This window comes from Battus philenor, unplaced genomic scaffold (assembly GCF_028537555.1).
Source record: "Battus philenor isolate CCGP_79_NKW_IND1 unplaced genomic scaffold, ilBatPhil1.0.hap1 SCAF_6, whole genome shotgun sequence".
NCBI classification, from domain to species: Eukaryota; Metazoa; Arthropoda; class Insecta; order Lepidoptera; family Papilionidae; genus Battus; species Battus philenor.
Genome location: NW_027181726.1, coordinates 10,156,770 through 10,175,050, shown reverse-complemented (window position 1 = coordinate 10,175,050; position 18,281 = coordinate 10,156,770). Strand labels below are relative to the sequence as shown.

Genomic DNA, 18,281 nt, shown 5'->3' with positions numbered 1-18,281 from the left:
ACAAATGTGATTTTGATGTTAAAGCGTAAAAAGAAACGACGTAGTTTTAAATTACACTTTCGCAGTCACCCCTCCGGTGACTTCCCGGTAATGATATCGGTATCGATTATATTCAAAACCTTACCCGTCACGTGCATCTTATCTAAGACCTTTGGTCAGTCATATGAATTCTCAAAAATTCATCATTTACTATCGCCAACATAAGTGATTCATTTTCGCTAATTTTGTTTGCTTGTCTTTACTGATAACAAAAGATAAAATGTTAAAGATTCTTCATTATTGTACTTGAAACAAAGAGCACTTGAAAATGTAATTAATAATAAACTTGTTAAAATTGAAGGGTTGGGCAGACATTGATTCAGATAATAGATAAGTCATTAAAGAGTCACCGCTGACCCGAACATTTGAAGTGAATCCAAATTAAATTCAATTTTAGATTGAATGACTTTTTTTTGTAAATGTACGAAATTTTATCTAATGTTCCATCCATTTTTGTACCCTTTGCTTAAAGTGACTGTTATAGAAACGTCAGCTGACCAAGCAAAAAAATATTGGATAATATAGTTTGTAGTTTGTTTGTGGGAAGTCTCGTAACTATATGACATATAGACGACATACGACGATATAGAGTCGCGAAAATCGACGTTTTTATCTTTGGTTGAGGCCTGTGAATTGTAGAGGGCATTTATCGGTTGACATGACAATGAGACAAAGGAAACAAATCTGCCAATGTCTTTTTCTGATAAGCCGTCGAAATGCAAACAATTTGCTTATTGATTATTAAAAACAATGAACAATGTCGCTCGTCTGCGATGTTCCGTTTATAATGCTTTCATTAAGTACGTTTCATTAAGTACTTTTACTTAGATCATCATGAATGTAATAAAACTGCGATTGAAACGCTGCGTTATGCTTACATTCTGAATCATCACTTGCTCACTTTAGTTGTGTAGTTTTTATACCTGTTTACCAGAAAAAAGTAAATTACTACATGTTTTAATGTTCTTAACAATAGGAATAAGTCCGCTTTAGAAGACATCACCCTCATATTCTCCAATATTCTGTATTTTTCTCATATATATCCAATCACGACCTGATTGAAAGATAATATAAAGCTTTTAATTCATTTTACTTTATGCCTTCTTCCACAAAAGTATTAGGAACGTTTGGATTTCCCGTTTGAATGATTCCCTGAACAAATCAAATAAATCTATAATAAAAATACACAAATAAAATTTTATTCTCCTAGTGTTTACATGTTAGTACATAATAAGTATAGTATTTACTTTTACATATGTGTAGACACCTGTCTTCTATTGTCTCTGCACCACCTCATTATACAAATTGTTAAAAGGGTAAATAAATTAACGTGTAAATATATTTTTAAATAATGGTTCCCCAAGCCATAAGCGCTGCCTAATTTAGGAACCTCTCTCTATATCTCTTCTACATTTGTACCGTTCTTAGATTTTAAAGATGATGTTATCTAGAATAGTGGTACTCGTTAACGCCATAGTGCAGAAAAGAAATTATTGCTGACCCACCAACCTATTATATCTGTTTAACATGGTACTTAGTACTTACTAAGAAAAGCAATTAAAGAAATACCATTAACACTAATACTTTACGATCGTATACATAGGATTAAACAGCACCAGGTCTAGGCGAGCAATCTTAAATTAATGTTCTCATAATTGTAACGTTTTTCGGTCTAATTCTAGATTTAAATATAATTCAAGTAGTATAAAATTTGGTAAACATTGTAAAACAAGATTCGAATTGTAATTTTAAAAATTTTAAAAATTAAAAAGTCCCTTCCGAGCGATGGAAGGAGACTTAAAGGGTCTTAATAAAAATCTTAAATAGTTATTTTAGTTAATAGCGACAGTATTATTTGAAGTTTATGGTAGCTGTAAAGATTGAAGAAGAAGAATTTGTATGGAAAACCCGTAAACTAGAATTAAAAATTAAAAACCAAAGCTGGTAGGACGCCTACTAGTTGCACGGTGACGTTCGCACGTTGCTAAGGCTCTTCGCGGCAGAGCTTTGACAGGGTGTGTTGCGGGCGTGTGCTTGCAGCTTGGGACGGCAGCATGGACCACAGACGAGCGCGCGACGAGATCGAGCGAGACACGAGCGAGATCCTTATCCAATCACGGCCCGCCCACGCTGTTCGCGGTTAGGAAGCTGGCGGCCGCTCACTAAAAACGGGTGTTGTGTCATGGTGGGTAATGTTTTGTTTTGTGGCGCTGGCTATTAGGGGATTGGGATGTGCGGAGACCGACTCAAAATAAGTTTTTGAGCAAGCCAGAAAGAACTCTTGGACCGGGGGGTAGTTTGAGGTCGCTGTAGAGGTTTACATTGCGCTAGAATCAATCCGCCCCCATTGCTATCCGGGTGAAGTGCTTTTGGAGCGTCTGTAGAACGTTGATGTTGGTGGTTGCGGCGTGCACGAATACAACGTTCACGTAAGAGAAAACTGGTCTTACGTAAACTTTGTACAAGTGCAGCTTGTGCCTAAGGGATAGTTTGCTTCAGGGGAAAAGAAGCGGGTAAAGCCTACTGAGGATGTAAGAGGATTTATTCCTGACTTGGTGAATGTGTTGTTTAAATGTTAGTTTGGAGTCGAAGATGACCCCGAGGGATTTGACCAGCTCGCACCCTGCGACTTTTCGCGACCTTAAATAAGTCGGTGCACCTATTGTAGGGCCTTCTGGCTCGTGGTCGCCACTTGGGAACTTTTCGGTCCCAGCGGCCATCGGTTGCATGCACGAGCGATGCTAATTAGTGTGCATCGTTTTGTTTTTCTATTCTACGTTTCATATTGTATTTCCGAAGCATCGAAATCGTTAATTTCTACAAAAATAAAAAAATAAATTTTCGATGCTGGTATATCTATCGAGGTCGCACGTGTGTTATGCAAGTGCGACATTTTGAAATTACCCATACTAGATAAATATAACATTACCACTGCGTAAGTTCGTTGAAAATTAATCATGTTTATCATTTTTAATTACACTTTTAGTTTTAAGTGTCTTCTTTATCGAATGCTTCTAACTTTAAATTGTGTTTACATTAGACTTTCAGTACCTATTTTTTTTTAAATCAATAACATATCCATCCAGGATTCCGATTGTACTAGGTGATCAGTTAGAAGCTTTTCTGTTTTAGCTACGAATAATGATTAATAATTTCGTAGATAAAAAAAGTTATTTTAAAAAACTGAGTGTTTATTACAATGCGTTTTGGTACAACATTGCTTGTCCTAGTTTCAGGCGCATAGATAAATAATGTTGACGCTTTTCCAACACGTGAACAGGTGACATAAAATTAGCTATCTGAAAAACGACTATGCTACAAATACTCAACGACTGCTCGAGCGATTTATTTATCGACGTTGCAAATGCGAATTGATGAACTGGGCTTTGTAACCTAGTTCTACGAGTAAAGGTAAATACATTCGGATAATAATATGTGTATGAATAAAAATGAATAATTACATATTGCAGCAATTTCCCTGACTATTTTAAACTGTACAAACATTTTCAAGCTTCTACAAACAATTCTACAATAATTTCCAAGAAAATGGAATAACAGGTTAAGAGCATATATATAAATAAACACACATAAGTATAATTACATTTATATATTTATGTTAAAAATCTATCAATGTTATACAATTTATAAAAAGGCTCAAAATCAGCCACAGAATAACCGCTGTTCGGTTCTATTATGACATTATATATACTGTACTGTGCTGCTCTCCTGATTATTAGTGTAGTGTTGCATTCTTCCTTTGAAAAACAGCTGGCCAAATAATATAAGAATAAGTTGACCTTGTAATAAATATTGTTCTTATAACATTTTAGCTAACGTTAAATAAATAATGAAATCAAAAACCAAAGAACTTAGTATCTAATCATTTTTTCAGATTTAAGCGAAAGATTTTCACTATCAAAAAATTGATGCTATACGGGTCCGAGACGTGGCCGCTTACGACGGGTCTTATCAGGTTCAAGGTCACCAAGAGTGCAATGCAAAAGAATACGCTAGAATAGAGCTTTGCTACAAGATCGAATCAGAAATGAGAAAATATGCAGAAGCCCAGAGTCTTCTGCGTATTTCCTCATTTCTGATCTCTCCAACCTACACAAGAATTATTCGACTGAAGTGGCAGTGGTCGCGGCAACCCACGGCCGTTGGAACCTAAAGATTCACGAGCTGGGCAGGCCCACACTAGGTAGACCGACCATATACGACGTCCCGATATGACCCTAAATGTCGGATCGGTCATCGGAGTTACTTTTAGAGGTTAATGCACAGCAGTTTGCATCTATCGGTTGACCTAATGATGATAATGATGATGATGATTTTTTATATGTATAATTATGTTAAAAACTTATGAAAATTATGGAAAACATTCTAGAAACTAAAGTATATCATTTTCCGTACAAGTCCGCTACGCCATATAACATGCTAATAAATTGTACCTCGTTCGACATTGCCCAGCACTGCACTGTGTAGTATCAACAAAGACCGTGACATACAAAAGTTTCATATTACTCACTCTGCTCTATTTCAGTACCAAAAGGTTAACATAAAACATTACATATTATTTAATAAATTACTTGAGCAAATATGCAATATTTACATTACTGACACAAAATTACAGATAAAGCAATATAAAAAAATACAATTTTTAATGATTAATTATCGACTGAAAACGGAATTCTGCATTTTAAAATGACGAATGACTATGTGTATAAGGCGAAGAATTTATTTAACTGAATAAATATACGATTTATTTTGCATTAGTTTATGATTTCAAACATCCTTAATCAAGTAGTAGTTCTTCTCATCGTAGTATGTGAAATTTTCTGAGTTCCTGTAAAAGATTATTTTAAATATTTTTGGATTGAAAACGTGTTCTTAAATATCTGTCTGATAATTAGTCTATTTACGCATTGCTAGAGAAAATGGGTCTCTATAAAAACTGGTTAAAAGTTGTCTGTATGAAATCTGAAAAAATATAGAAGATAAAAAACCATGTGGCCGATCACTCCCCGTTGGTTTAATCAAATCACGTCAATAACTGAGCAGTGTTCATAAATAGTTGTGTTATAGATAATCCATGCTTTAATCATTGCTATGAGGTAAGCAGATGCTAGGATAACATGGAAACAATTGGCCATTGAATCTATCAAGGCTTTTCAAGTCAAACATGACCTGCAGAAATGACGATAAGATTATGAACAAGGAATTTCCATGGTAAAAATTTTTATTTCGTTAAAAATGATCCTTAATTTTAGCGCTAAACAGTCTATTACAATTTTGCCAGAGTCAGTTTTAGGTTCCGTAAAGTTGCTATTGAGAATTATCCCATGTTTAACAAGCGACAAGCTTTAAATCTTATTTACTACCCAGTAAGGTCAGTATTTATTTTTAGATTCGGTGAAGCTCGATACTTATGATATTTACAGTTTTTCGGCTTCATTGATCTCGGGGCTAATCGATCCGAAATCCACGACCAAAACTGAACTTAGGAAAATTCTTCATAAAAACCGTCTTCACATAATCTCGTCAGCAGCAACTTTTGAGTAAATTTTCTAAAGAAAACATCTGTCAACACTGTCTCTAAATTATCATACATAAACTTACTAATTCCTTAAAAGAAAAACTTGTAAAATAAATCCTGTTACAGTGTGATTGATTTTTTCATTGGAATGAATTGCTCTACTACTTTAATAAGGATATTGTAAAAGTAACCACCAAAAAAAATGTCTGAGTTTCATCTGGGCTCTTCTTGGATTAAGGCTTATTTGGATCCCCCGTAGCTTCAATTTCCAATCTAACTCTGTGGTCGCTGCGAATCATCCTATAGAGAAAACGATATAAATAAATAAATAAACATTATCAAATATTTCCCTGACTTTTGTTCATATTCGGTAATGTTACTTACTGATTATGAGCTTTGTCGACCCTACGAGCTGACTGATATGGACTCCACAAGCCAGAGTTGTCCAGGGGAAATTTTCCGATAAAATCGTCCTGGGCATAATCTCGCGTTCCAAGCATGTCGCCGATAAAGAATATCTCTATAATTTTCTTGAAACAGTGGTTCATGATATTATTATACCAAACGACTTTATCAGTTTTATATTATGAATCAACCATCAGAGTTTCTTAAACTTTTTTCCTACCTATAGAAGACTAAGGCTTACAATCTTAAGTCGCGGGTTCAATTCTCAGGATACAAACTTATACAATTTATATGTTGTGCATTAATTATATAAGATTGTCACTGATCACAAAAAAGTTTCCAGAATAACAGCAGCACCATCTGCGTACCACAATATCACACTGAAATTGCCAAGCCACCTGCCAAATGTGACTATTATGGTAATACTCACATAGATATCTTTGGGGGAGGCCCATGCCTTGCAGTTGGCGTGTATGGGCTGAAACGACGACTTCTTAATAATATCCAATAGATTCAGCCGTTACCTTGCAGAAGTCCATCCTAACTAAAAAAGGGACTAATATATAGCTACTTCCGCTATGCAGCAATAGTCGTGCAATGAAGCGCTCCGCCTGCCAGCCCGCTGATAAATGCGCATGCGGCATGGCTATGGCTATATTCGAATGTTGATGCGCGCTGTTAGCCGTTTTGACTTTTACAGCTTCGGCATACAATGCGACCTACCACCGTTAATTTACTCTACACGTGTTTCACCCCTCCACGGGGCATCCTCAGGAGATGTTACACCGACCAGTGCTAAACACCGAGTGAGCGCAATAATACTTTTCATTTATGAATAGTAATGAGGGGCCGTTAGTAACTCTATACCTACTTCTACAAGTGTTTGCCTGGTTTTTTTTTTTTCAAAATGAATCTGTTGTTATTGCTAACTTTGTTATATTTTATACCCTTTATTAACTAAAGGTTTTTGAGATTTGTAGAAATTTACTTTAGGAGTCCTTTCATGTGGAATAACAAAGTTTTATTATTATATCATTTTATTTTTAGTCTATAGATTTCAACGAATAGTAGGAAAATAATGGTTAGTATATGAATTTGCAATTAAATTCTGTAAAATGATTCGGTTTCTGGTCTGATACATTGAAACTACTCCGTCATTACCAATATTATTTTAAAGTATTAATTGTTTATGATAATCAGGTCTATGCGCAAAACAGCATCAATAAATATAATAAAATAGCGAATACAAATACAGATAAACTAGTTGTTGTTATAAAATTATTAACGGTTTTGTGGGCAACTGAGTTAGATATTACAATACAGTCTGTTCAATAATAATCTTATATATATATATATATATATATATATATATATATATATATATATATATATATATATATATATATTTAACATTAATATTGAACAGAACTAGTTAAAACCTCTTTTAAAGTACTTTAAGCTATTGAATGAATACCACTGTTTTTATATTACGAATATTGTACAAGTTACCACAAAAAAAACATATCAGAGATTATAGGGAGCTCTTCTCGGACCAGGACGCCTCTGGAACCCACGTTGCTTTAAGTAAGGATTTTATAGAGAAGTACAATTTAATTCTAGTTTCGATCAAATTGGTCTCCTCTATCTCTCTCGCGGCAAAGAAGTGTTCACTATAAATAATAAAAGTTACAACTTCTACAATTATGCGGAGCTACCTAAATTCAAATTCAGTATCTTAATTCAAGTAGGCATTTGCTTAAGCTTTTGAATCGTCGATTATTTAAACATTATAAGTAGTAAGCTATAACCGGCTCGGAACGCAGTTCTGTTATTGAGAATAGCCGGCCAGAAACTCATTTTTGCTATTTTAAATGAAATTCATAAAATTTTCATGTGTACATTATAACATCAATCAACAAACATTGTTCCAAACATTTCAATCAACTCAAAACTCTTAAACGTTATAATAGAATTTACTTATTAATATACTTTTAATTTTAGATTTAAGTCTAAGAAAGGTCTAAGATAGCTTGTGGAACTTTATTATACATACTACACTCATAAGATAAAATTTAGGCGTTACGAGTTTATTTTTATTTCTTGTATTTATCATGCTTCTGTCACTATTTTTCATATAAGATTTTAGATAATGGCGCGTAAATAATGTTACTAAAGATGTATTTTTGTACTACTTTAGAAATGATGGCTAAATGTGTGCGGCTGTAGTGAATTTTAAATACAATGATTTTTTTTAATTTACACCTCATTACTTCTTCATTATTACTTTTATTAAGACTATGTTTCTATACATTAAAACATTCGTATAAAATATGGACTTTAGATATAACACATAACTATGAATTCATAGCAATGTGATATCTAGAATCACTTTTTTAAAGTCTAAAACGGGCGGATGCTTAGAGCAATCATCAATCGCTCCGAAGGTTTTTACAACAATGGTAGATGAATTGTGCCCGTTTGCGCGCCAAAATCTCTCAACAAAATTCAGTGACCAGGCACGGGTCAAGAATGACGGACGTTGATGACATACATTGTTTAATTTCTGTACTCCCGCACATGACGTACTTACAATGTGCATAAACAAACACTAAAATACCATCATGGCAAATAAAGTGTTTTCTTTACATGTTAAAACTTTTTTATAAATATAGTGATTACATGTTATTAGATAATTTCGGTAAGTATTGTTTCATTTTTATATTTTTAAAGCTCACCGTTGTATTAATTATCAAACGCAAATATAGTTGTCTTTATCCCGAACAATACAGATGCAAAGGATACGTCTATTACGTGAATGCATGAAAAGCTTAATTTTAAATCCGTAATGTTACGTAAATGAATCTTATACTAAATAAATATTAGAAGTAATAAAAGCAGACATTACATATTTGAGTCCTAAACGTAAGAATAGATATATATATAAATACAGATACATATATAAATACAGATGAAATATACTAACAGTACAACAGATTTATAAATATTTATTTGTTCTGTGAAACATAAAAAAATCGACGTATACACTACTATCAATAGTATGTGCATATATACTTCATAGTATATATATATACATATACACATGTATATATTTACATAAGAGCGACAAGGAGCGACAAGTCGCAGTGTATTCTTGTTACAGATGAAGACCACTATATTTAACGCACACGTAGTTTGTATTATGAATTTACTCACCCTTGATAACTAAATGTTGTGCACATGTTTCTATGTATGTTTTATAGTCCTAATTTAATTAATTTAACAAAATTAACCGTTATTCATATTTAAATTTGAAATTACACACAATAAATGTATTTTTATTTATAATGATTATTAAACCTTTTATGTCAATTGTTTATTACGATACCAATCTTATAGAAAACAATGTGATTAATCAAATATAAAAAACTTAAAAAGAAATATTTTAAAAAAGAACAATTAATCAACATTCGCTGAACTTTGCACCCATTAGGCACACCTTATTTCATTACCGTTATTGTATTTCCCTAACGTCCTTCATGCGCATTGTCTGTACTATAAGTAGCATATTATATAAATAATTTAAGATATTTTAAATAGATATAAATTGAAAGCTATACTGACAAAATGCATTATTACTATCATTAGTTATTAATGATATATTACCTAAGAACTGTTGCATACTTTGGTCTCATTGCTCATCCCGAACTAGTTTACAGAGACAAGCTAGTAGCACTGTTAGTTGGAAATTTCAATATTTACATTTAGGGAAACTAAAGAGAAGAATGAAGGGAACAAACAAGACAGCGAGGTACTTATAGGGACAAGACGAGCGAACGACCATGTAAAATTATTCTAACGTGGCCTTAAACATTTCACACGCAATATAAACTCTGATTGAGATATTCGTGCTACACCCATTGTTTTGATGTTTCTTCCGTTGTCTGCATTTTAATATTTTTTTTTTCCAACGTATTGTTATCATATCTAAGAAAGTTATTTACGTTGAGCTCATACTAAATGTCTTCTAGAGAAATAAATAAAAAAAAATTCCTCTGTTCAGATTCTACTTCTGCTATTTGGTTTTGTCAAAGCGAATAAATAACGTAAAGTTGTTAGTATTTGGTGTTCGTCGCTGGGGTCTTAAAGTTTTGGAGTAGAAACCATGAACCGACAAAGGCAGCCTAGCACCTCCACCTACAAGACGACGTTGTTAAAATCGTCGAAATTAGCAAGATCCAGGCCGCTTCCAACCGGTCCTATTAGAATCCTCTGTGGGGATCTATCTAGCAGAGGACTTATAATAGTGATGATGATTTTGTGAAGGCGTAATCCAATATAATTCAAAATTGCCTTCAGTCCTGAAGATCCTTGGGAAAAGGTACTTCATCACTGTTTCACCTCTTTAAGACTGTACTAAAACAATTTTTACATTTGATTTTCATCATAGCCGCTGATTTTTGATGAACTTAAGAACCCTTATTCATCGGAGAACGAATTTATTTATTTACATGCGAATTCTAGAAGATTTGAATTTTATAAACAATAAATAGATGTAAATTAATAGCAAGTTCATGCTTGTTTCGATCATTAAGAGAACTATTTTATAAAATATACATATGCATAATGAATAAGCGGTTGCACTTAATGTTACTTTTTTTTAAACATAATTTAATTAGATAAAACGTGTATTAACTTGATAATAGCGATAAAAAGTTGTAAAAGCCATTAAATATGTTTATATATAGGCCTTAACGCTGCTATCAAACATTTTACGATACCTGCAGGCTATACAGCTTCATCTGTAAGCTAAAGTAAGCTGGTGTCAAAACTATGATTTAACTTTAAAAAGGTGGCCATATTCGTGTACAGAAGACCGTTGTAAGTACTATAAAATTTTATGCATATTTTTTTTTTCATTTCAAAATTATATCTGTTATTCTTTATAACAATAAACCTTTTTATTTAATTTGTTATTTATCAATATAAAGTTATAATCCTTGTACATCATAGAGGAAATACATAGTATAGGGTTTCTACAAACGCCGTTCCTATTTGAATCTATTTCATTATCATACATCCCGTTGACACTTTTTATACTGTTATTATCGTGCCAGTATCTATAACCCTTCCGCGTTTTGTCCTTACTGTTCATGTTTCATATATCGATATTTGATATACATTTTTATATATTTATTTTTGAGGCCGGACTGGCTGCTGTCCAAGTGGCACTTGCAGAGTCCGCGGGTTTGGGGCGGCATTGCAAAGGGCGTATGGCCTAAAACCTCTAGTACGACAACCAAACTCCAGGACTCCCGGAGGAGCCCTGACTCAGTCTGCTACGTTCTACGTCTTCATCACATTCAGAATATTTCGTGTAGCATTTAGCATTCATTACTATTAAATATGTTTACGAAATAAATCTCAAACTTCCACTAATCATCTAACAAACTTTTACAAAAAAGTATATTTTGAAAAATCCTACAAATCCAAGAAGTCACAGCTATAGGTATAAAAGCTTTAAGGAGGCGAGTGTATATCTCATTTGTTAACAAATATAGAGTAATTATTACGAAATAAGTAACTTTAATTTATTTTTTCTTGAATGCGACAGTCCAATAAGTTTTAGCAGCACAAAGTTTGTAATGTATTTATCCGATTTTGAACACGCTTTTTCTTACTACATTATGATTACAATTTTTTTTTTCTGAAACCATTAATTATTGGATAGGGTGTATCATACGTTAATTGATAGCGTATAAACTGTACATTCACTCCTTTAAGGCTTTCACATCTATTTATAATCGCCCCGTACATCGTTGTACAGTCGATGAATTAATAAATTCATAAAATATAAAAGGGGAAACAGTCAGATATAAAACACATCTGCCAATTTAGCTTTCGTTAAAACAGACAAATGATCAATATTTATTTGTTAAGGAACAATTACTAATAGTACTAATAATAGATAATTTCCTGAAAGCCTTCAAGCTTCACTATGTTAAACGAGATTGAAAGCTAAGCACCTTCCGAACCCAAATTCCATTAAGTAGCCATGTAAGGAAAAAAATATAACCATAATACTGGGCATATAACAGAAGTCTTTGTTTCAGGACCTCCAAGAATGAAAAAATCTAGTTCATGCGTTAATAATTTATCCAAAGCAGCAACAACAATGGCATTAATAATGACTTTTGTCGTATTTCTGTTTTACTATAATACGTTTAGTTTAATTAATTTTTACGCCGTTGGAAAACCTTTGCATGAAATGACTACTACAGTTATTCCACATAGAAGTAAGTTATTAATTTCTCCATGTTCCAAATTGAAATAATATATGTTGAGAAAAAATGTTTTGATTAAAAAAATTAAATTTCAGATGAAAATGATTTTTTAATAGACACAGACGGATGCGCAATTCCGAATTTATCGAAAAATATGCAGTTTCACGAAGCTAAATATTTAAAAAAGACTTGCGGAGAACGCGTAATATTCGTAAGCAAAATAGAAAGCGATAAAATTAAATTTAGAATAAATGAGAAATCTATGAAGAAATATAGCAAGGGAAAACATTTCAATTGTTGCTACAAATTTGCTAATAGATCTATAATATCTGGAAAGGAAGACACCGAACTAACGTAAGAATAACGCTAAAAATTTGTAACTTTGAATCGAATAACTTGTTTAATTAAAATTAAAAAATTAATGACTTGATAAATTCATTACTGAGGTATATTATAAATATATGCAAGAAGTTGTCTGAATTTTTTTATCGTATTACAAAACTCAATATTCTCGTATAACTTTTGTGTTATGATTATTGGTATTATTGCATCATAAAGTGATGTTCGTCACCGGTGTGATGATTTATAAACATCTCAGCTGGTAGAAGGTCACTACAAGGCATGGGCCTCTACCAAAGATCGCCACGATGTCCGATCTTGCGTTCTCCGCGTCTAACGAATTCCCGTGAACTTAACAATGTCGCGCCCACGCTGCGTCTACCGGCTCACGGTTGCCACTCGAAAACCTTAACTTTAACTAAAGAAAACACTTTACCATGTAAAAAAGGGACTAATTTATAGCTACTTCCGTTATGCAGCAGTAGTCGTGCAATGAAGTGCACCGCCCGCCACCCCTCCACTGGGCACCTCAGGACTGATGTTACACCTACCAGTGCCATACATCGTGTTGAGTGAATTAACGGTGGTAGTTGTGTAATTCGTATTGTTTTCCGCATGCGCATTTATCAGCGGGCTGGCGAACGGCGCACTTCATTGCAAGACCACTGCTGCATAACGGAAGTAGCTATATGTTAGTCCCTTTCTTACTTAAGATGGACTTCTGCAAAGTAACGCCTGAATCTATTAAACACTACCAGTATCGCAATATTTCGCAAAAAAACTTAATTTCTGTTTATTTAATAAATTAAACTTGCAGATATTCCAAATGCAACGATTTTAAGACTGGTACTATCTCAAAATTAGAAGAAGAAGTTATAACAGTTGTTTGCAGTGTGTCGGGAAAGAAACAAACCGTTATATATGAGGACGCTTATTTTATAATTAAAAAGATAAACACATTTAAAAATGTAAGCACAGATAAAGAACTACCATGGAATGTTCTGTTAGTTGGAATAGACACGATGTCTCGTGGAAGAGTCCACAAATCCATGCCGAAAACCGTAGCCTATTTACAAGAAAATAAATGGCTAGATTTCAGAGGATATCACAAGGTAAGTAAAAATTATTTTCAATGATTTCATTATTTATATTACTTAATAAAACGGAAGCAGTAAAGTATTTGCTGTTTTAAATACTATATATCCGTATGGCATGCGCATTATGATTTCCTAAAAAGTAGAACGTGATCATCAGATTACGTTAAACTAATACTTTGGATAGGGCTATGATCGACCGACATAGCTTAGCTTTGGCAAGTTGCAATGGCAGTGGGCGGATCACATAGCGCGCAGAAGGTGGCCGCCGGAGCCTTAAGTTTCTGGAATTGAGATCACGGACCGGCAAGCGCAGCGCAGGACGCCCACCACAAACTAGCTGGAAGACGATGCATGCTGGTCCCTTCCAAACAGTTCTTATGGAAATCTATAGAGCTAATTCCAGAGGTGAAAGTCTTACGACTTTATTTTTAAGTTTTAGTTTACATTTAGCTAAAGCTATAGAAATTTTACAGGTTGGCTCAAATACATTTCCAAACTTAATATCTTTTCTAACTGGAAAGAAATTATCTACAATTTACAAGGCATCTACAAAAGACATGACAGACACTAACGAATTAATGATATGGAGTAAATACAAGAACGCGGGGTATGTCACTGCTTACGGCGAAGAATATTTAAAATTACCAGATACTTTCGGACGATATCATGGATTCAAGATGCCGCCAACAAACCACTACGCCCGACCATTTTTCCTGACTGGAGAGGAAAGAATCGGCAACTATATTTGTACCGGACAGAAACCTTCAGCGATACATTTATTAGATTATGCTTTGGACTTTACTGAAACATACGTAAACGAAAGCTTCTTCGGTCTATTTTGGCTCAACTCTTTTAGTCACAGCTTATATAATTCTCCAACTCTACTCGATAAAGACATGGTTCGGTTTTTTGAAGAAATGAGTAAAACTGGTGCTTTGAACAATACTTTTATCATATTCTTAAGCGACCATGGTATTAGATACGGTGAGATGAGATTATCGATAGAGTCCTACTATGAAGATCGTCTTCCCATGTTATTTATGTTTGTTCCGTTTGCATTCCGAGAAAAGTTTCCTAAAGAATATAATAATTTGGAGACAAATCAATATAGATTGAGTACTCCTTACGATTTGCATTTAACCATGATGAATATATTGAATATTTCAAAACAATCCATCGAAGTGACACCTTCCGAAGCGTGCCCGAAATGTACAAGTTTATTTTATGAAAAATCATTGAAAACAACGTGCGAGGACAGTGGTATAAGTGACAAATGGTGTAGCTGTCATAATGTGATCGAAGTAAAGGGGAATGAAACCGACGCTCAAGAGAGCTTGCGGTTTGCAGTGTCGTTTATACAAAACAAAACCCAAACAATAGAAACGACACAATGTATGGAATGCGAGATTCTGACGTTAAAAACAGTTTTAAGGCATCACTTCTACGTAGACGGAACGAAAGCATTTCACGTGGTAGCAATTTTAATGTCCCCTGGTGACATCGCTTTTGAAGTGAATGTACTTAGAAACAAAAATGAAATGGAAATCGTAGGACCAACTGAAACTATTTCAGAATATAATACAAGAGGTAACTGTGTTAAAAATCAGAATATCAGACAATATTGTTATTGTAGAAAAATAAAAAACTGCAAGACATAAAAAAATCATTTGCTGTTTTATTTATTTATCTTAATAAATAGCCAATAATTATAATACTAAAGTAATTTACAACCATATGAAAATCTCCTTTAAAATAAGCACCTGTAATTATAATTAAAAAAATCTGAGGAACAGTCACAGGAATTCATACTATTGACACTTCAATAAATTTTCTCTTTAAATACTTTGTACTATAAAATGCTTACTTATTTGTATATAAATGATTTTAAAAACATTTTTCACTAAGTCTAGAGTATTTTTAGTTTATAAGAAAATTTAATTCCCAGGTTCTTATTACAAAGTAATATGTAAAATTCTCATGTTCAAATAATATAGATGTCAGGTGTACATTTATAAATAATTTCATTTGAACTTTTTCTTATTCTAATTTTAAAAGGTCACCTATCTTGTTTAACTAAAATAAATAGAATATTCAATCATCATGACTAAAACAAATACATTACAAGTAGCTTAAACAATTAATGAACAGAGTCTTTCTTAAAAGAATTATCAGATGAGTTTTTTTTATTAATTAATAACTATGTTACCTAAGCTGCTGTTTAGATGCCACACCCAGTGAATAATTCAAAAGTTATGACATCATTGAGAGAGCAGTACATCTCAGTACATTAAATTGTCTTTTTACATTAACAATCTTGTTGATTGAACTAAATATGTAATAAATAAGTTGAGTTATATATTGAAGTCAAGCTATAACACCTTTATAGGGTAATGATGATCTAGGAGAGCTAGGAAATATTGCAAATAGGGATAGCTGAGCCATAGCTAGGACTGCTCCAATTGAATTTGGTATCTGTAACAAACACTATATTTCATGATCATTCATTCAAGCAATGATAAAGGGTAATGAAGGTGAAAATTGTGATGTAAACTTGAACATTAGCCCCACAATTATAAATCAAATGACAAAAGGAAATCAAGAATCTTAAACAGGTAAAAAAGTAGCATAATAATTTACCGTAATAAAAATATCCTCATCAATATATCCATACAGAAACCAGAAAGCTGACACAAAGAATGATGTGAGTATCATAGGAAATGGTAAACATTCTGTACATTTAGTTTTGATTACATAAAGCAGTTTACTCATTGGTGCTGCAACAGTGATAAGTGTTAATGAGCAAGCTAACAAACCTGAAAATAAAGTTTCACTTTATTTCATACATTGTCCAATACACGAAAAATAGATCATAGGTGTTGTATACAATGATTTAGTAGCTTACCAAGTCTTATCAAGAGGATCTCATTATCTTCTTCAACGGAAATATATCCAAATAAAAAAAGAAATACTATAATAGTAAATGTACTTTGTCTCAGAACTGAAGATTTTTTAAATGTGTAAATATAAAATACAACTGTGTATGAAGTCATTAATGCAATACCAACAGTGTTAACAATAACTATTTTATCGTTGTGTTTCGTCAAACCATACAAAAGCCAAACACCAGACCTAAAGTTAAATGAAAATGAATTAAAAAATATAATTATCAAGAAATATTGCACTAAAATATATATGAAAACTTACGATAAAACGCCGGCGATAAAAGGAAACGAGGAAGCTTCTGCAGTTGTTCGATTAGCTACATATTGCTTGCAAACAAGACTAAAAATATTTCACTTTATATAGAATCAATGAAATAAAAATTTGTTTTGTTAGGAAATAAAAGTAATTTTACATACATGCCCGATAAAAACTGCAATATTGTCGTCACAACAGCTAAGTTAGCAATATGTTCCTTAAATTCAAATAAGTTCATTGTATTTTCATTAACGATAGCCTTTCTCTTATAAATTAATAATCGCAAAGCAAAATGAGTATTTTGAAAATAGTAAACATTAATATGTAGTTGACGTCAATGTCATTTTGTTTTTTTTTTTCGGATATTTCATTTAAAATGAAACCTATTTCTTGATTAAGTAAATATATTCAATGAACTTGTTCATTGTACGAAAGGAACAACCAATAATTTAAATTTTTGATATCTAATTCTATATATGTATTTTTACTATTTTTATTTTTAAATTTTCTGCTAACATTGGGGCAAACTTTATATCTTAACGTTTTTAGTATAAATACAATTTTATATTAAAAAACTCAATATTAAACAGATGAAGTTATAGCTTTTAAAATTGGTAAAATATTTAAATAATTGATGAAAAATATATTCTGTCATATTTTAAAATATTTTTCAGTCTTTTCACAAGCGTTTATTATACGTTTATTATAAAAGTGTCAAGGGTTTGTCCTAGTGTAGAAAATAGTATTGCCTTGTGCAGATTTTTAAATTAAGGGAACAAGAAGTTATTAGGTGCCAAAGGATTTTATGCGGACGGACCAAAAATTACACTGCTGAAAATCCTTTGTCTTGATTGCGAGACGCGTGTTTTTGTTTTGTGAGGAAGAAATGCCGTTTGCCTGTTCTTACTTACTGCTGAATATCTATAAGCCATGTTTGGAGTATAAATGAAAAAGCAAAGCCCCTCTCAGGCGTCCTTGAATTAAAATGGAATCGTATGGCAGCCCAAGTCGAGATCCCCCAAATTGCAACGCGACATGTCATTTCATGGAGTGTCCGATGAAGATGAATTAAAAACTTGGCGGCTTCCCAATCAGTAGTATACCGCGGTCTGAGCCGGGAGTCCTGAGGAAGCCGTGAACTTTACTACCTACAAGAGAGGTTTCAGCTAATTGCCTTTTGCTTTCTGCCTCGAGCATTGCAAATCTTATTTAAGAAAGTTGTCGATTGAATCATTGGAACATTCTGATCTCCTGAGGTAGCATTGATACGCTGTTATTCGAGCTTAAGAAGATTTTCCAAAACCGAATGGGGAGATTTTCCAACCAAAAAAAAAACGACTAGACTAAAATTTTGTTAGTAATATCGGAAAATAAGTAATATCGTGT

At 32.9% G+C, this 18,281-nt stretch overlaps 2 protein-coding genes across 2 annotated transcripts; one reads left to right on the top strand and one right to left on the bottom strand.

The window, feature by feature from the left end:
- The first annotated feature begins 8,511 nt into the window (after positions 1–8,511).
- LOC137930356 (uncharacterized) lies at positions 8,512–15,355 on the top strand. The gene is made up of 5 exons (XM_068773595.1): positions 8,512–8,678; positions 12,091–12,273; positions 12,357–12,615; positions 13,418–13,712; positions 14,171–15,355. Exons 1-5 carry the CDS (start codon positions 8,627–8,629, stop codon positions 15,353–15,355), a joined length of 1,974 nt encoding a protein of 657 aa, XP_068629696.1. The 5' UTR covers positions 8,512–8,626.
- A 287-nt stretch (positions 15,356–15,642) lies between these two features.
- On the bottom strand, positions 15,643–17,190 carry slv (saliva). Its single transcript, XM_068773866.1, has 5 exons — positions 17,057–17,190; positions 16,902–16,979; positions 16,600–16,826; positions 16,335–16,510; positions 15,643–16,169 (listed from the first exon to the last, which is right to left on the bottom strand). Exons 1-5 carry the CDS (start codon positions 17,131–17,133, stop codon positions 16,062–16,064), a joined length of 666 nt encoding a protein of 221 aa, XP_068629967.1. The 5' UTR covers positions 17,134–17,190; the 3' UTR covers positions 15,643–16,061.
- Positions 17,191–18,281: the final 1,091 nt, after the last annotated feature.